At 54.0% G+C, this 16,960-nt stretch overlaps 8 protein-coding genes and 1 non-coding gene across 9 annotated transcripts; 1 reads left to right on the forward strand and 8 right to left on the reverse strand.

Moving 5' to 3' along the window:
• Positions 1 to 661: 661 nt before the first annotated feature.
• F5Z01DRAFT_750547 (P-loop containing nucleoside triphosphate hydrolase protein) lies at positions 662 to 4,472 on the reverse strand (the record flags this gene model as incomplete). The annotated part of the gene is made up of 5 exons (XM_046267028.1): positions 662 to 2,878; positions 2,942 to 3,455; positions 3,502 to 3,890; positions 3,941 to 4,240; positions 4,293 to 4,472. The coding sequence occupies 5 exons, from the start codon at positions 4,470 to 4,472 to the stop codon at positions 662 to 664; spliced, it is 3,600 nt and encodes a 1,199-aa protein (XP_046118023.1).
• Positions 4,473 to 6,199: 1,727 nt separating this feature from the next.
• F5Z01DRAFT_636761 (uncharacterized protein) lies at positions 6,200 to 6,580 on the reverse strand (the record flags this gene model as incomplete). Its single annotated transcript, XM_046262232.1, has 1 exon — positions 6,200 to 6,580. The coding sequence occupies one exon, from the start codon at positions 6,578 to 6,580 to the stop codon at positions 6,200 to 6,202; it is 381 nt and encodes a 126-aa protein (XP_046118024.1).
• Positions 6,581 to 8,604: 2,024 nt separating this feature from the next.
• F5Z01DRAFT_636763 (uncharacterized protein) lies at positions 8,605 to 8,985 on the reverse strand (the record flags this gene model as incomplete). The annotated part of the gene is made up of 1 exon (XM_046262233.1): positions 8,605 to 8,985. One exon carries the CDS (start codon positions 8,983 to 8,985, stop codon positions 8,605 to 8,607), a length of 381 nt encoding a protein of 126 aa, XP_046118025.1.
• A 488-nt stretch (positions 8,986 to 9,473) lies between these two features.
• F5Z01DRAFT_674418 (uncharacterized protein) lies at positions 9,474 to 9,857 on the reverse strand (the record flags this gene model as incomplete). The annotated part of the gene is made up of 1 exon (XM_046265038.1): positions 9,474 to 9,857. The coding sequence occupies one exon, from the start codon at positions 9,855 to 9,857 to the stop codon at positions 9,474 to 9,476; it is 384 nt and encodes a 127-aa protein (XP_046118026.1).
• Positions 9,858 to 10,517: 660 nt separating this feature from the next.
• Positions 10,518 to 10,615, reverse strand: F5Z01DRAFT_t55. The gene has a single exon. It is a non-coding gene; the product is annotated as a tRNA-Lys (tRNA).
• A 223-nt stretch (positions 10,616 to 10,838) lies between these two features.
• On the forward strand, positions 10,839 to 12,044 carry F5Z01DRAFT_674419 (mitochondrial carrier domain-containing protein; the record flags this gene model as incomplete). Its single annotated transcript, XM_046265039.1, has 3 exons — positions 10,839 to 10,990; positions 11,040 to 11,784; positions 11,832 to 12,044. 3 exons carry the CDS (start codon positions 10,839 to 10,841, stop codon positions 12,042 to 12,044), a joined length of 1,110 nt encoding a protein of 369 aa, XP_046118027.1.
• A 411-nt stretch (positions 12,045 to 12,455) lies between these two features.
• F5Z01DRAFT_681618 (Golgi membrane sorting nexin) lies at positions 12,456 to 12,930 on the reverse strand (the record flags this gene model as incomplete). The annotated part of the gene is made up of 2 exons (XM_046265708.1): positions 12,456 to 12,484; positions 12,540 to 12,930. 2 exons carry the CDS (start codon positions 12,928 to 12,930, stop codon positions 12,456 to 12,458), a joined length of 420 nt encoding a protein of 139 aa, XP_046118028.1.
• A 770-nt stretch (positions 12,931 to 13,700) lies between these two features.
• On the reverse strand, positions 13,701 to 15,354 carry F5Z01DRAFT_681619 (Pre-mRNA splicing factor PRP21 like protein-domain-containing protein; the record flags this gene model as incomplete). The annotated part of the gene is made up of 2 exons (XM_046265709.1): positions 13,701 to 14,011; positions 14,064 to 15,354. 2 exons carry the CDS (start codon positions 15,352 to 15,354, stop codon positions 13,701 to 13,703), a joined length of 1,602 nt encoding a protein of 533 aa, XP_046118029.1.
• Positions 15,355 to 16,083: 729 nt separating this feature from the next.
• F5Z01DRAFT_636768 (uncharacterized protein) lies at positions 16,084 to 16,672 on the reverse strand (the record flags this gene model as incomplete). Its single annotated transcript, XM_046262234.1, has 2 exons — positions 16,084 to 16,186; positions 16,239 to 16,672. The coding sequence occupies 2 exons, from the start codon at positions 16,670 to 16,672 to the stop codon at positions 16,084 to 16,086; spliced, it is 537 nt and encodes a 178-aa protein (XP_046118030.1).
• Positions 16,673 to 16,960: the final 288 nt, after the last annotated feature.

Below are 16,960 nucleotides of genomic sequence, written 5' to 3' on the forward strand. Positions count from 1 at the left end.
ACGCGAAGACGTCAAGTTCTTGGACCTTCTTGACCCAAACATCGTTTCCAATGCACGATACATTATAGACACCAATAAAGCCGCCCAGTTTCCCCTACAGCTGTCTTATCGACTCAGCTTGGAGAAGCTCCTCCATGACCTAGGTATAGAACACGACTGGCTTCATATTGCTGGGAACGATCCGTTCTTCGCTTTAAAATCGCCTCTGATGCTTGCAGTTCGTGACTCCAGCCTCTTATTACCTGAGAACAGGACAGTGGCCATAAACGACCTCTTGGAGACTTGGCAGGCCATTGCACTCGCTCCATACGCTTTGCCAGGACTACCACCTGGCGAGACATCCAAGCCCCCAGCTCCGAAACCCCCGAAAAAGCTAGGGCTGCGGGCGAAACGACGACTGCGTGCTGAGGTAAAGGTACCTTGAAGATTAGCAGAGGGGACATCAGGCTCAAGTGACCTGCCAACGCGAATAGAAGGGTGCGAAAACCCTGACGGTAGCGGCGAGCTCCTCGCGAGCACGGGGGTCACTGGCACTCACTGCTTGTGTGCAGTCAAGCTTTTGAAAATTTCTAACTCCCTTCATTGAGGAAGACAATACTTAGGTTCGTGTCAGTGCGCAAAGGCGTTCATACTCCCTAAACCTCGATTCCATATGATGCAATTACAAGTCCAGCAGATCCTCAAAGGAAATGAGATCCTCCTCCACATCGTCCATCTCTTCCACCTTTGGATTCTCTTCAACCTGCAAACCATCTATAAGCTCTACCGTTTCCCATTCCTCCGTCGTACTGCGGCTGTGCGTGTGGCGACTGGTGCTCTTCATGATCCGTTGCCCGTCTCTAGCCACACACGTTTCGACATACGTCTCAGCAATGCTTGGCCGCTCATGGCGAGCTGGGGCTTCCAATTGTCCGCCGTTGTTGTCAGCTGGTCCGTTCTGGCAGTAGAGCTCTCTGAAACTCCGGGATGGCTCATCTGCTGAGGACATAGGCTGTCTCTTTTGCGGAGATGTTGACTGTGCTCGCGCTATCTTGTCATTGCGGGCAATTGCTGCGGGTTCCCATCCGGGCTGGTGTCCGTGTTGAAGGGCTGGGCTCTCCAGATCACCTGTGGCAAACATATGCTGGCTGGTAGTCGCCTTGGTGGTTGTCCTCGTTTGAGCCATCTTCCCCTGAGCAGCCATGGGAAGCTGCGCATGTCTGAGGATAGGGGCAGCTTTTCCCTTGGGATCGCCACAACCTTGTCTGCATCTGCAAGGCCTACCACATGATTCCCGACAAGGATGACCACAGGAGAGTTGAGGATTCTTGCAAGCTGCGCTACAGCCTTGTTGAGGGTGAGGTATCCGGTGGCACCTTTGCGTACATTGATGGCCCTCAGGGCAGGTCCATCCACACGGCTTGCCACAGCCTCCTCCAGGAACATCCTCCCAATCTTCTGCCTTGGTGATTGTTGTCACGGTGTTGTGGCGCTGGCAGACAATCTCCAGCGTGTTGTTGATCGCGTGATCCTCTTCCAGGATATTCAGCACACCTCCCCACGTCTGTGCGCTTGCCGCGGTGGTCCGAAGCGTGTCGTCGTTCCCAAAGATGAACATACCCCGTTTGGCACGGCTGAGCGCGACAACAGCTCGGTTCTCGTTCTGCACGAAGCCCGGTCGATCACCACTACGAACCACAGACAGGATGACGACCTCATTCTGCTCGCCTTGAAATCCATCGACGGTTCGGACAACGTCGGACCAGCGTTGATGGGCGTGTTTCTCTTTGAAGTATGTCGTGTTCGCTAGGATCCTCTGGATGAGCTCCACTTGGCCGTTGTAAAAGCTGAGGATGGCAATGTCGGCAGGCTGGAGACCGTTCTGCACAAGGTACTGGGTAAAGCCTGCGATCATCTTGGCCTCTTCCAAGTTGTCGTAGGACATGTTTTCCGAGCGTGATTCGGGCCATTCATGCCTGAACCACTTGAGACGACAGTCGGGCCTCAGCCCTGGAACGGGCGGTCGATGCTCTTTGCTCTTGACAATTTCGTGGTCCTCGAGATCTGGGTAGAAAAGCCGGACGATCTTGGAGATTGAAGGGGTCATGCGCCGCTGAACCTGAAGTTGCGTAAAGGGTAAGCCAATTTTTACCAGTCTCTCAAACAGCGACACGTGCAGATTGAATGGGTGCTCCGTGAGAACGTCTGCGTCGACACTGGGTACCAGCTGTTGATGATCACCGACGAGGATCAGCTGGTCCAAGGACGGGAACAGGGCTGAAGTGATGTTCGGCTCGCGAGTTTCTGCAGCTTCTTCAACCAGCAGAACCTTGGGTTCCAACGCTGCGACAAGAGCGCGATACTTGGTGAGTCCGGTCAGTGTGCAACCAACGACTGATATACCCTGCTCTTTGAGAAGCTTTACGTCGTTTGAAGTACGCCCAATCTTCACTCGGTCGCACAGTCTAGCGAAAGACTGAAGTATTGATGGGATCCGACCCTTGATGGCCGCCACGAGCTTTTGGCGGAAGTGCCGGTACACTGCGCGTCGTAGTGCCTGCGGTATATCATATAGATCCTCATTTGCCGCTTGATGAGCAGCCAGATTCGCGGGGACTCCCGTGACCGCACTAGGCCCGAGCAGCTTGATGGGCACATACTTGCCCCTGAGACGCTCCTTGTCTTTCTCCTGGACTTGTGCTTTCTCGTCAAGCTTGTGAGCATCCTCTTCCGCCGTCTTCTCCGGCTCTGGGACATCACCATATGCGACCTTGGGCACGGACTGGCCTTTCGGAGGTACGTACGCGCAGGAGGCGTCCACTTGAACTTGGTCACTGCCAAGCCATTTGGCCATCTGGTCATCTTGTGTCTCTGTGTGCTCGCTCTCTGAATCAGACAGCTAGTCATCTTCATTGAGGGATTCATATTGCGCGGGCGTGATAACGCCCTCCTCCAGAAAGACCTTGAAAGGGATGAGGCCATTTGGAAAGCAGATTTGTATCAGTGACTCGAACTCGGCGGCCTTGGACTCTGCATCAGCCCAGGCTTGGTGTCCTCCACGCGCATACTTCTTCGACTTTGTCCTTAGGTTGTAGAGCGTAGTCTGCTGGATGGCTTCGTCTTGAGACCTGCTACCAAGTCTGGCAATATTGACCATGGCGACGCCGTCCGAGCCTGGCTGCATACACTCAAGGAGGAGCTGGTCAAGTGCATGGTTCGTTTGCGCGGCCACTATGATAGGGGTCGGTCGGTTCCAAATCAAGGCCCTGATTGCTGTAACCGATGTGTATGTCTTTCCAGTGCCTGGAGGTCCTTGGATAATGGCTAGCTCCCGCGATGTCATGCGCTGGAAGGCTCGGTGTTGCGAATTGTCGAGTACGAAAGTAGCCGCTGGTAGGCATGGGGGTTGGTCGACGAGATCAGGCGCAATGTCATCTCCAGTGTGGCCATTGACGGTGTACTTGTCGATGCATGACCTATGAAATGTTAGTGAGGCATGCTATGAGGTCAACAAACACCTACTCCGAAACGGCAGCATGCTGCAGGCCTATCATCGCATGACGGACAGGCTCGAAGTAACCGGACTTGGGCTCAATTATAAACATCTCCTCGAGAGGGTCAATGACTGCGTCTTCTGGGTTGCTCCAGAATATGTCGATGCGTGGAGGGGTGTCCTCAGCCTCGCCAAACTCTGGGTCAGGGATCAGGCCACTGAGAATTGGCCGGGCAGCAACTGTTGCTACCAAGCATTTTGTCCGAAAACCGTCTTTCTTCGGGCTCAGGGCAATCAGGGTTCCAGGAGTGAGCCTTGAAGTGTTCTCCCAGTCCACACGTACCTTGGACATGTCGGTGGAGAATGCAACACGTGCAGCTGCACCCTGCTTCGAGAAGGTGTATCCTTGGACGCGGGCCTTTGGAAATGTCAGAGAGGGTACGGAGAACGAAGGCGTATGCCACTAACCTGGGTGTGGACGTAGGCATCACGAGGCTGTTCGTGCGGCCTTTTTTGAAACGCAGCGATAGCACGGCGGATGAACTCAACACCCTCATACCGGTACATCAGGTATTGCCAGCGCAGGTAGTCATTCTTATCGCGCGGAGATTCGTACTGATAGTCGTACGGGAGGTCTGGGGGGTCGCCGGATAGCAACTCTGTTGCCAGTGGTAGTTCAGGCAAGGTCTGCCACAGATCGAGCTGCTCCTCCGAGGACCGGCATCTTTGATGTCTTCGAAGGACGTGATACTCGACGATCTTGGGTATCTAGTCAGCGAGGTGGTCTGGGAAACAAGTAGAGTGGATTGACGATGCTCACATCCTCGATCTGACCCATCGCAATGGCGTCAGGCGGCAATAACGACCGCAAGTTCGGATTGGAAATTAGGGTAATGACCAAGAAGCACTGAGTTACTTCATTGCCTTGCTTGGAAAAAGAAGATCTCGAGAAGCGAGATATGAAGCTGGGGTGATCCAGGAGATGAGGGGGCGAAAACATTTTGACGTAAGGGAAGGAAAGGTAAACAACCCAATTCCGCATGACCAGCAAACAGCAGCCCACGAGCCATCTGATCGTCGAGCCTTTGAATTGACTTCAGTTGTATCGGAGACCTGACCGCCTTTTCATCTGAAAGTGCAGCGCCACGACGACTTTGCTAGTAGGCTCAGCGCGCAGCACTTTAGGCGTCTGTCCAAAGCTCTGCACCTATGGAGGAGAAAGTGCGCTTGCAAGAAAGACTGTAGTTTCACTTTTCTAGATCGATGTCTCCCTTTGATTTGTGATTCTCTTCATATTGAGCTTCGCCTTTCGAAGAGTTGGCTGTGACGATGCACGAGTCCGCAACCCTTGTCTGAGCTGCAGTGGTCCGAGGGCAAACAGTCGATGTTTTCATCGACATATTGACTCCTCCCTTTTCATCTCCAGGTCAGCTCAAGTCTAGGTGACCGACCTAGTCAAGTCTTTGCCCCATGTTGTGAAGGTATTGTGATTTTCAGGAATGCTTCCACATATGGTTGACCTCAGCAGGGGGTGGCCTCTCTGAAAGGACAAAGATGACAGCCAAGAAGCCATCACAAGTTAAACCAGTGTAGCCCTCGAATAGAGTTCAGATATCATATTCAATGATAAAACTATAGGTATGATATGATCATTGATGGTCCGCTTTAGCCCCCAGCCCTCGATCCTCGCTAACATCCATTCCAGCAGGCCATCCACATCATACCCAACGCGCAGGGCAGATGGACAAGCGGTGCGGGCTCCGAACATTGTGCCCGACCTTTCCTCAGTCTGAGCTGACGTCCAGGTTGCAGTATGGCAACAACTCCATGATCTCTCTCATGCTCGCCATGCTGCGCGACAGCTGTCCCTGTAGACAGATCATGGCTGTTGTCAAGTCATCCAAGTTCTTGCTGTCTCGCAGCATTCTGTCCCGATGCATGTTGGGGTTTGGGGCCGCTGGGGTCTGAAGCTGGATTCTTCTCAGGAGCGTCTCCATGGTGCCAAAGGTTTGCGCCAACTGAGGCCGGGCGATGATGATGCAAGACTCGATTTTTGCGGCGGTGTCCATGTTGAGTTGTCAAGATTTGGGCTTACTGATCAGAGTGTGTGTCGCTTTCTTGGAGGGTGAGGTTGTATGGACGAAGGCTTGGTGTGTGGTTGCTCGGCCCGGGGGCTTATGGTTGTTAAATAGGTCGACCCTCATTTGTGAATCTTCCGTCAGCAGCAAGGTATCAGACTGAGACGCATATGTTGCTTGCCTCTGGAAGCACGAGATTACCGTGTGCATCCCCCCTTGCCGTGATCACCTCATCATCCTACAGCCATAGGTCTGCATCCGGACTCATTGACAAGAAGATGTTCCCGAACTTCAGGTTAGGCTCAGACAACTATCCAGGAATTCCGGTGCAGCACCTAGTTCCACGGTGTACCGGGGAAACAAGTCGTTCACGACTTACGGCAGCACTGATTGGCACACATATATTACACTCGACATCAAGTATCGCGCTCACGTCGCTTGGGTAGGTCTTTTGGGACTGATGAGAGACAGTCATAACATGCTTTAGCTCTGATTGTGGCTTGTTGCCGAAAAGGGGCAACTCCAATATCGCTTAAGACTATCAAGCAGAGCTGGAAAATCTCGATGATTGGAACCTCTCCTGAAGTAATGTATTTTCGTGTGCTGAGCCTATAGGTTCATAGTGTACAATCACCGCTTCAAACACCATTCAAGCTTGGAGTCGAGCGGTAATCCAACGATCCAGGTCCTTGAGCTCTTGCCACTTCTCATTGAGTTCAGCAAGCTTGTCTCTGACCTCTGCCAGGCCTTTCACATTCGGCTTTGCTCGTTTTTTCTCGCCTTCAAGGAAAATCCTAGAATAGTCCACCGTCTTGGTGATAATCTCGTCCATGCCTTCCCAGTTCAGGGGCCACTGCTTGAAGTCGTTTGTGGGTCCCGCTGATTTCCTGGTGTTTTTCACGGCAAGCCATTTTCTATGGAACTCCTCGGAGATGTTGAGAACCTCGGAAAGCAGTGTATTCATGCCCTTGGCTGTCTTTCGGTTCTTGCAGAGCTTCTCGAACTGTTTGTAGTGGTGCGCTTTCAGCATCTTCTCGATAGATGCGGCGAGTTTGTCGGCCAGCTATGGTTTTCGTCCGGGGGATGGCATTGCAAGGTTGATCTGGCAAGGTTTCCCAGGTTCTGCGAAAGTTGGGACATTTTCCCGTGATCTTGAGAGGTGGCACTTGCCGTATTACAGGCTCATGGCCACAACTTCCACGTCATTGGGTTGCTGGTCGTACAGCGCTTGAGAGCCCAACGGTCATTCATTCTCTCACATAAGGTAGTAATCTCCAGCGAAAAGTAAGCGCTGTTCAATCGTGATTCTTGTTCCCGGCTATCTCAGAATACACTATCTGAGAATCGCTTCGTTTCGCAGTAACTTCCGACGTGTCGTTCAATAGAGTGGGGAGTTCGTGCTCGCTGCCTGCCATAAAGGGGCTGTCAAGTTGCTGTCGTGAGACCGACGAATGTCGCCGATGCCGCTCACGCGGACGAAAACTCGACGTGGTCTACAGTGACACAAAGTCACGCTTCTCGTGGCTCTGCTTGAACGCGGACAACGTCAGCTCCTGCGTGGGCGCCACAAAATCGGCATGTCCAGTCAGCTTGTAAGAAGTGACCAGGGGTCACTGGTTCGGTATCAGTCCGCGACCAAGATACGTATAATGCATCGCCTTCTTCTAAATGTCTGCAGGGATGACCCTCTTTTCTCCTTTGCATCACCATGATACCATGAACTATTCACTACCTTAAGAGCACATCATATATTTGGGCCACTACGTGAAGACGTCCTCATAAGAAATGGGCGTGCGTTGATTCAGCGACCTCTGCTCTCTAGAATGACTAACTGCGTCGCGATCCTGAGGCTTTCAGAGCTACCCGTAGCTCAACCCTCGATGGTTTCCGAGACAATATCCAGCCTCACAGCAAGCCCCTCTTCCGGAACTCGTCGAAGTGTGGCTGCAACGCCTTGCCCTGAGCCTTCAGCCTGGTCCACATGACATCCAGCGCTCGCTTCTTCTGCGCCAGTTCAACGTCAACCGTTGTCCCCAAATACGTGCGGCAGTCGTCCATGACTGTGTCGATCCAGCCATTTAGCGTCTCCCAGTCCTGGCTGTACGACTTGTAGTAGGCCGTGTGCTCCTCGTCGAATTTCGTCGTGACGTCGATGATGGCCCACGTCTCTTCAAAGTCCCGAGCCACGTCGATTGTCGTCTGGGTCAGTTCCATGATGCCGGACGGGCCCTTGCGGTCTTCTCGCATGCCTTCCCACTCGGCAACCACATCAGGCGGAAACTTGGTTGACTTCCACTTTGGGTGACCCCCAAGTGTCATCTGAGGGATGCGCTGCAGCAGGAACTCACGCCTGGATTTCGAGGGGTCAGTGCTCATGTTGTCGGTTTGTGTAGTGTGCTGAATGTTCGTCAAGTCTGAAGCTGTCACTTTGGAGAAGAGTTGCTCAAGATGGTCGAGGTGCGTGCTCTGTGGTCGATGCCACTTCGTCCAGCTCCAGAGCATTGTCTTATAGAAAAGCTGAGGCAGTGAATCGGTCCTCAGGCTTGCCTGCAGGTTCATATACAGGTGATTTGTGCGCTCCAAATTTCACTCATCGCTTCACAGGAGCAGCCTACGTGTAACGGTGAAAGTGTTGAGTCTGCACAACATCGTCTTCGCACACCACCGATACAACCATCAAGAGCTTGTTTGAAGAACAGTGCATCAGGCTGTCGGTACTGTTGCGTACATAAGTACGCTTAACGATATTCAGAGCACAACGGACTTCCTTTTGACCAGTTTGATACGTTGCGTGAATAAGTACGCAAAGGGTACAATACAGCTACAGTTCGTCATAATGATGGTCAGTTCTTCTTGCACTGAATATAGAAAACGTACACATCACAATTCAAAGTCACATTCTCCTGATTCTGTTCCAATTTATTGCTCTGTTTAGTGGAACACATGGTTCTCTTGAGACAGCTATGATCAACCGCCGTAATCGGCGTGGACTCAAGAACGCCTTCTCCTCTCCCTCTCAAGTACGGCCAAGGCAACCCAAGCCATGAACGCCAGTCAGAGCAATTTCTTCTCCCGGAACTTGTCAATCTCCTCGTTCATGACTTTGGACAGGTTCTTCAGCCTCAAGAATATTGTTTCGACATATCTCACCAGGAAATCGACGTCGAAGTCGGCCCCGTTCTTCTTGTAATAGGTGCGGGCATCATCCAAGGCAATGCTGATCATGTCGCTCATCCGCTCCCAGGACTCAAAGTAGCCCTTCAATATCTTGGCGTGCTCGATTGTGAACTTGTTGTTGACGATGGCTTTCTCCCACTCCTTCTCAAAACGTTGGCCTCCGATATCGACGAAGGTCAATAGCTCGACCATACCTTTCCCCTCCTTCCTCTTCTTTCTAATGCTGTCAAAATGGGATCTGTGTTGAGCGGTGAGCATGGCGAGTTTTGCTGATGTTTCCGCCTGCGGTCAATGTGGTCTAAGATGAAGCAGAGGTCCGAAAACAGCTTTCCGCGGTGGTCTCCTTACTTTGCAGTTGCTGGTGGGAAGACTTGGAGAGTTGCAGAACCCTTCTAGACATTGTCGTCGGTGCACCTTTAACCTCAAGTGAGGCCAATGACCACCGAAGCTCAGACTGCATCATACCATGTACCTGCCCGCGTGCGGAACCCCAATAGAACTTGAAAGCAACCACACAGGCAGGCGGCGGCTCCTTTGCCTCAATCATGCTCGGGTGGAGGTTACCTCAATTCTCTCAACATCGCCAAAGCCCAGTTCACTCTCGGTTCAATTGCAACGTAAAGACCTGTCACAATGGCAGATGTGACTTCGCCAATCGGTCCTAACGTGCCGCGATGCGTACAGTTGAGCTCCCACAATGGTCGTGGAATGCAGTGACAAGATCCCCAGAGCCCACAAGCAGAGTATCACATAAGATTCACTCCGCGAAGCTTCTCGATCTCCTCGTGAACTCGCTCGTGCAAAGCCTTGAGGCTCTCCCATATAGTCTCGATCCTGACCATGGCAGCTACAACGTCAGGACTCTCCTTGTTTGCCCGGCGGAGGTAGCTGCGAGCGTCGTCGAGCGACGTTGTGATCATCGTGTCCAGATCCTCCCAAGTCCCAAAGAAACGCTTGAAGATACCGGCATCTCGCTGCGCAAGCTTGTTGTTCGCAATGTGTGCATCCCATTTCCTCTCGAACCTCTCGGCTAGACGCAACACCTCGTCCAGGAGATCCAGGACGCCTCCACTGGTCTTGCGACGTTCCCTGAGCTGCTCGAACACCGATTTGAGTTGCGAGGTGATCATGGCGAGAGATGTGTGGTACCTGCAGTAGGATATGTCGGTGGTGTGTCAACAATCGAGCTGCTCACATCCATCACTGCTTTGTAGGCACGACTTCTCGTGTTATCTGTCAACTAAGTACCTCCCATACGTCAAGTGCTTTCACTGTGACTTCATGAGTGGGCGAAGCATCGCGGATTTCCCGAGGCTGTACAACACACGAGAATTCCCCCGATCCTCCTTTTTCTCCGGTGAGGCCAATTACTAACAGCCCCATAGGCGCTCAGCTTAACACCCGGCATGCCTGCACGGGAGCCTGGTCTCTATTGCATAGGCAACGGAGCTTTATGCTCGCCTATGTCGTGCAACAAACGCCTCACAGACCGTCAATGTTACAACCTGAGCGTGGCACGACCCGACTGGTTTGCTTCGAGGATACGCGCAACGGTGGAACAGAGAACCAACTAGACATAGTGCGCGCAAATCACTCCGATTGGAGGAATAGACACTCCGGAGACCTTGTCCATAAAAGACGTCGAAAAGGGGCTCAGATAGACAGGACAGCACGTGACTTGAATGCAGCTGCACCTACCCTATACTTGTTCGTCGAACCTCAAAAAAGATTTGCGCAGGAAATGCGCCAAAAGCTCGAGAAATTAATTCAAAAACAAAAAATATAGGAATAGCCCGACGTGGGGGTCGAACCCACAACCTTGAGATGATGTGGACCTTCGCTGATTAGGCGTAAGAGTCTCACGCTCTACCGATTGAGCTAGCCGGGCAGGCTAGACATTGCTTGTTGAATGGGTTATCAGAATTAAATCTTATATAGGCCAAAAAGGAGAAGGAGTGGAGCTAGCGGACGCTAGTCATGTCGGTCGCGACAGTTGGAAAAAAGAAGTCCCCTTTTGCATGACGCGCATCGCAGGCTCCAACGCAACGTGTGCACGGATGCTAGACATATGAATGGCGCCGAGCTGAACGCGAACCCAAAGCAACCGTACGATGGCCCCGAATCAGTCTCTGCGCGATGGGCAGCCTACCGTCCTCGTGCAGAGCCGCGAGACGGGCGACGTGATACCAGAGAGCTCGATCCGGTCCAAGAAGGTGCAAGCTCTGCCCTTTGCCAAGTCATGGGTGCATCTGATGGCTGGCGCGTATGTCCCCTGGTCCCTTCTATGAAACCGCAAGATGCTGACAGAACAGTGTGGGCGGCATGACCGCAGCGACCGTCACGGCACCCCTCGACGTCCTCAAGACCCGTCTACAGTCCGACTTCTACCAAGCCCAGATCCGCGCGGCCCGCGCAGCAGCCCCCCAACAGGCGCGCAACCCCCTCCGCTCGGCCATCTATCACCTCAAGGATACACTCCAGATCCTCGGCTCCGTCTACCGGATCGAGGGCCCTCGCGCGCTATTCAAAGGCCTGGGGCCCAACCTGGTGGGCGTGATACCCGCGCGGAGCATCAACTTTTTCGTGTACGGTAATGGCAAGAAGGCCATGGCGCAGTACTGGAACCACGGACAGGAAGCCGCCTGGGTGCACCTGGCGGCCGGTGTCGCCGCGGGTGTTGCGACAAGCACAGCTACGAACCCCATCTGGATGGTCAAGACGCGGCTGCAGCTCGACAAGAATATGTCGGCCAAGTCCGGGGGCCAGCAGGCGCGGCAATACCGCAATAGTGTGGACTGCATCCGGCAGATTCTGCGCGACGAGGGCATCCGCGGGTTGTACAAGGGCATGAGCGCAAGTTACCTGGGCGTCGTGGAGAGCACGATGCAGTGGATGCTGTACGAGCAAATGAAGACCGGCTTGGCGAGGAGGAACGAACGTATCATGTTGAGTGGCCGCGAGAAGAACGCGTGGGACGGTGTGGTGGATTGGTTCGGCAACTCTGGAGCTGCGGGCAGCGCAAAGCTCGTGGCGGCTGTCCTAGCGTATCCCCACGAGGTGAGTCCAGAATGCAAGGCATGTCGACCCAACACTAACATACCTAGGTCGCCCGCACCCGCCTTCGGCAAGTACCCACCGACGGCAGCCGGCCCAAATACACCGGCCTGATGCAGTGCTTCAAACTCGTCTTCAAGGAGGAGGGCATGATGGGCCTATATGGTGGACTCACCCCTCATTTGATGCGCACGGTCCCCAGCGCAGCCATCATGTTCGGCATGTACGAGGCTATCCTACGATTATTCCATACGCCGGCGTAAGGGGATGATGTCGAGGAGTGTACGATGGGGGGACGTGTACAGCTATTGTCTTGAGATGCAATCATGGTCTGGCGTTTGGAGCAGCAAAGATACTGGAATAGATGGATATAGACGGGTTGATGTACAATACGACGCCACTTTTTGCCTCTTGGAATGACTTTTTGATTCGAAAGAAGGGAAAGAAAAACATGAAAACGGGCTAAACTGACATACATACCAACACACTACAACGACTGACTGCTAGTCGTCACGCCTTCACACTACCTGCATCCCTCACAATGTGTACCGCCTCGCATATGATGCAATCGTGTGGCCCTGCGCCGGCTGCCCCTTCAATCTAGCTGCCGCCTCGACGCGCAAGCCGCTGCCTCGTCCTGAGATGGCTACTACGACAGAGGGCCACTCATCCCGTCACCAGGCACTCCGGTCCCAGTTGGGGTCTTGTCGTTTGTCAGTATGGCGCGTGCCAATAAAAGTGTAGGACGAGCTGCTTACCCTGCACAAATGCCGCCAGCACCTTGCTACCAGTCTGCAGCAAGGGGTGGCCAACCACAATCTTGAGAAACTTCTCCAGGCCGGCGCGCCGTCCCTCAATCACATCGTCGCTGAAGCGGTTGGTGAAGACCTTGCCGGGCAGCGGCGGGATGGTCACGCGCGCGCTCTCCCGCTCGAGAATGTCCCGAAAGTACTCAAAGTCCGAGTACCGGCGACGCACCGTCGACTGGCGCAGCTTGAAGGCGGGGATGTTGGTTCGGCAGACAATCTCGTAGTCTGTGTACATGGAGCGGCCCATGCCGTGGGTGCGCGGGTTGCGCACCTCGATCTCGAGGAAGTTCTCTGGCGGGCCGTAGATCTCGTCGAACGACTGCTGGCGGGTGTCGGGCATGGACTGCAGGATCGGACGGTGTGAGTTTGGCGAGGTCGAACGCTCGGCGTTGTTGGTAGCGTCAGAGGACATGATGGGTGGGTGGTCAGGCGGTCGTGTGCTCGATGCGACTTGCTTCTGGCGTCGAGCCTGTGCGCAAATGGCGCGATACCGCTACAACCAGTCGCGTTGGTGGAGGAGACTGCTTCGCGGCAGGACAATGAGAGATCTAGGCCGAGGAGCGTGTATAGAGGCTGTTGAAGCAGATTGGAGGCGAGGCTTTAGATACAATGCTAGGAGAGTAGAGGTTGGAGTGCGCGTGCGTGGTGAGGATAGCTTGACGTTGAAGACCAAGTGGGGCTGTGATCGAATATGCGGGGGCGGCGTGGTGGGCTTGAAGATATAGTACGGAGTACATGTACGTACATGGCCTCTCCTCGCGAAAAAGCAGAAAAGCAGCTGGCAAAAATATGCTATGATTGTACCCCGATGACATGATTGAGAGAAAGTACATTTAATGCAGCACCATGATCGTGGGCTTCAATCACATGCGTCTCCCCACCACTTGGTCCAAGTCGCTGCGATGCTTCAACCAAGATCTCCAGGGCACACCATTCACTCCTCATTGCACTACTGATCACACATGCTGAGGTACGATAGCCATGACAAACCAAAGCCTGATCTTTCGCATTGTGCCTAACCTCAAGGATAGCCCAAAGACTCCCAACGCCAGTATGTGTGATGGAACACCGAATATGCAGAGGTCCCGTCCTACTTATACCGTCCCACACTCATTTCTTATCGCCAAACTTTTGATGAATCTTTCGGATCTGTTCCTCCACATTGTACGACTGCATCTGCCCGGCATGCGGCTGGCTTTTCCCCTCGGGGTTGCCGTCGTAGCTCTGCAGCGCAGCCCTCTTCCTCCGCGCCAACTCATCCTCGGACACCGCTTGCCCGGTAACAGGGTCGAATACGTCGCTTCGTTGACTGGCCAGGCGTTTGAGGTTGTTGGCCACATCAGCATGCGACACGTGCGAGTGCGCGTAGCGGGACTCGGCTTTGGCTTTCTGCTCCTTCCAGCTGGGATCCAAGAGTTCGACTGGTCATGGTCAGCACTGTCGGCAAATTCACATCTCGTTCTATCAACTTACTCCTCATGTGGGCTTCCAGCTCATCGATCGGGATGGGCTGCTTGCAGTTGGGACACGTCGCCATGCCTGTTTGCTTGGCCGCCGCCTTTTGCGCTGCTCGCGGTACATAGTTTTCTCGAATCTTCATCGCGCCCGGCCCACTCCTGGCTTCGGACTGGGCCTGATGCATGCGGGCTTGTGCGTCCATGCGCTCCTGTATCCTCCGCTCCTCTTCTTCTTGCTGTGGGTTCGCCTGGGGCGAATTGTTCCAAGCCCCTGGCGCTGGCATCTGCGGCGCATAGCCCGCCTGTGGCTGCTGTTGCGTTTGCTGTTGCCCGTAGCTGGTGGGCGTTTGCTGTGCGGCTGGGTATCCGTTGTGCATCGAGTCCTCTTCGCCTGGGAAAGCCTCCTCCAGCCGTAGATTCGAGGAGATGGAGGCCTTGTTCCTGTCCTCGAGCGACGCGTATTGCAGGTCAGACAGCGACGTCGGCGGCGGTAGTTGGGTATTCTCATCAGCATCTGTGAAATCAATCGTCTCGACCACCACAAAGTCGCCCCAGTCGATCCTCGCAAACTCGGCCTTGGCCTCCTGCTCTTCCTCCTCCTTCTTGCGCCTCTCCGCCTCGACGTGTTTCGCGTATTCTGCTCGTTGCTTCGCGCGGTTCAGCACGTGGAACTTGTCCGCGACGTTCTGCTCCAGCTCGGCCATGCGCTCGTCCTGCAGCTTGCCTCCCTCGCCCCCTAGTCCGCTTGCCCGCAGCAGCGTCGTATACTGGTCGACAATGTGCTGAAAGAAGTTGTGGAAGGTGTGGTTCGGTATCAGAAAGGCAAATTGCGGGTTGCCCGTCTCGCGCTGGGCCAGCTGTGTCATCCACTGTCGTCCATTCTTGGCGACGAATAGCGCCGTCAGTCGGATGACATCCAAGTCCTTCTGATTGATCCTGGGCATCCTCGCCGAGAACTGAAAGTCGGGAGGTTTTGGTGGCCCTTGCGGTTTCTCCGGCACTGGGGTCGACGACTCGTTCGCTCGACCAGCGGCAATGGATGTCCCGCGGCCGGCGCGGACCTCGTTCAGCCGCCATTGGTAGAAGGCATTGTATGCATCGGCTGCGTTGAGAAAGCTGAACTTGGGGTTCTGTGCTTCCTTGTCGCGAATGCGATCCTCAAAGACGGCGCCGTTTCGCGCCACGTAGCCGGCGGTCTTTTCGAGGACGTTGCGGATCTCGCGTGGAGGTAGAACGACGCCGGGAGGGGGCTTGATGGCGTCGAGAGCGGCCGTCGCAGAGTCGCCGTTGGTCGCAGCCGCAGCCATGATGATGCGTCGACGAGGGCAGCGGTGGGAGTTGGTGAGGAGTGGCGAGGAGATGAGGTCGGGCGATCGTCGAGTCAGTCGCGTCTGGAAATTTCAAAGGTTTGACGTCGCCGCACGCATGCCTGCGACCGAAATGGGTTAGCGTGGTGTGACGCCGACTACCCTATAGCCATCCTAATGCTATTTCATGAGGACGAATCTATGAAGCATTATTATTTCCCAAACACTGAAAAGTAAATTGATTGCTTTTCCTCTCTCCTGATCAAATAACCTTTAACTTCGTGAGTCTTTGCGTACCCATACTCAAAGCTAAAACTCCACAGGAACAAAAGCAACGGTTCAAACACCACTTTCGGGTAACGACATGTCTTGCACGGTTGATTCATGGTGATTTACAGTCCAAAAGGACTATTACTTACGCAGCTGACTATTCAGCCCAGAAGAACCGTTCAAGGGCATCGAACCTATTCACCAAGACTGGGTCACTGAGTAATCGATGACTTGAAAAGGCCCATTCGCAACGATCTAACAAGGAATATCATCTCGAAGCATCGAGTGACAATTACATGCTGGCCTAAAAGATAACCCGAAACAGGTCCGTGACCTGATCAAATGAAAACAGAAGACATTTCGGCCTGCTGCAAATTGCAGAGCCTGCGTGGAAGACGCCAGAGAATGCATGTGCCCACTCGCCTCCCCTCTATTGTCTAACGTGCTCGCGGCTCGTCATTACTTGCGCGGCCTTGCCATCTCGGCATCGTATGCCCTGGGGGCCTTCTTGGCGTCGCGTGCTTCCGTGATCGTAGCACAAGCTGGCTGGATCGAGAGCAGGCTACAGATGTGTCAGCAAAGTCAACGTTGTGAGGAAGGAGCGGGCACCATACCAAATGATAACGCCGAGAGCGATGATGCCTTGCGTGACTGAGCACGCTTCGCCCACGCAGTACCGCGAAGCAGAGTAGGCCACCATGCCGGTAGCAACACCCCACAAGAGAAAGTCCAACACGTTGAGGACCCTGTAGACACCTAGCCTGCCGAACTTTTGGAGCCGGGCCACATGGCGAGTGAGGAGCTCGTAAAGGATGCAGACGATGCTCTTGACACTCTGTGGTAGGATTAGTGGATGTCCGCAGACAAACGTCAACGCTCGAGAACTGACAGCTGTGATAGGCGTGATCTGGCCAGCGCCTCCAGGGACACCGGTGTTGATGGTTCCTTTGTAGCCGGCGAGGCCCAAGACAACAACTGCCAGCAGAAGTTGCACAATGTGCACCTTGGTCGCCAAGCGAACGTCGAAGAGGAGAGACTTGAACGACATCGTGAAGATTGAGTGATGCGGTAGAGAGAGAGAGTTGTGGTGTCGAGTGTTGGTGTTGGATGTGCTCGAGGAGACGGTATTTATAAGGCCGCGGTCAGGGGCACACCTGACTAGGACTCAGCACAGCACAGCATTGCGAATAAGCATGAACTGAACCTTATTATTACCCAGCCACAATCTTCGTCGCACTGAAGTGTTTGTCTCATGGGCAACCGCCAGTGCTAGTGTGCTCTCCATCTCGTACGCGCCTCGCAAAGCTGATGCGTACGAACCCGAGGTGGATCCCGT

The sequence above is a fragment of the Emericellopsis atlantica genome (assembly GCF_019669845.1).
Source record: "Emericellopsis atlantica unplaced genomic scaffold F5Z01scaffold_14, whole genome shotgun sequence".
NCBI lineage: Eukaryota > Fungi > Ascomycota > Sordariomycetes > Hypocreales > Bionectriaceae > Emericellopsis > Emericellopsis atlantica.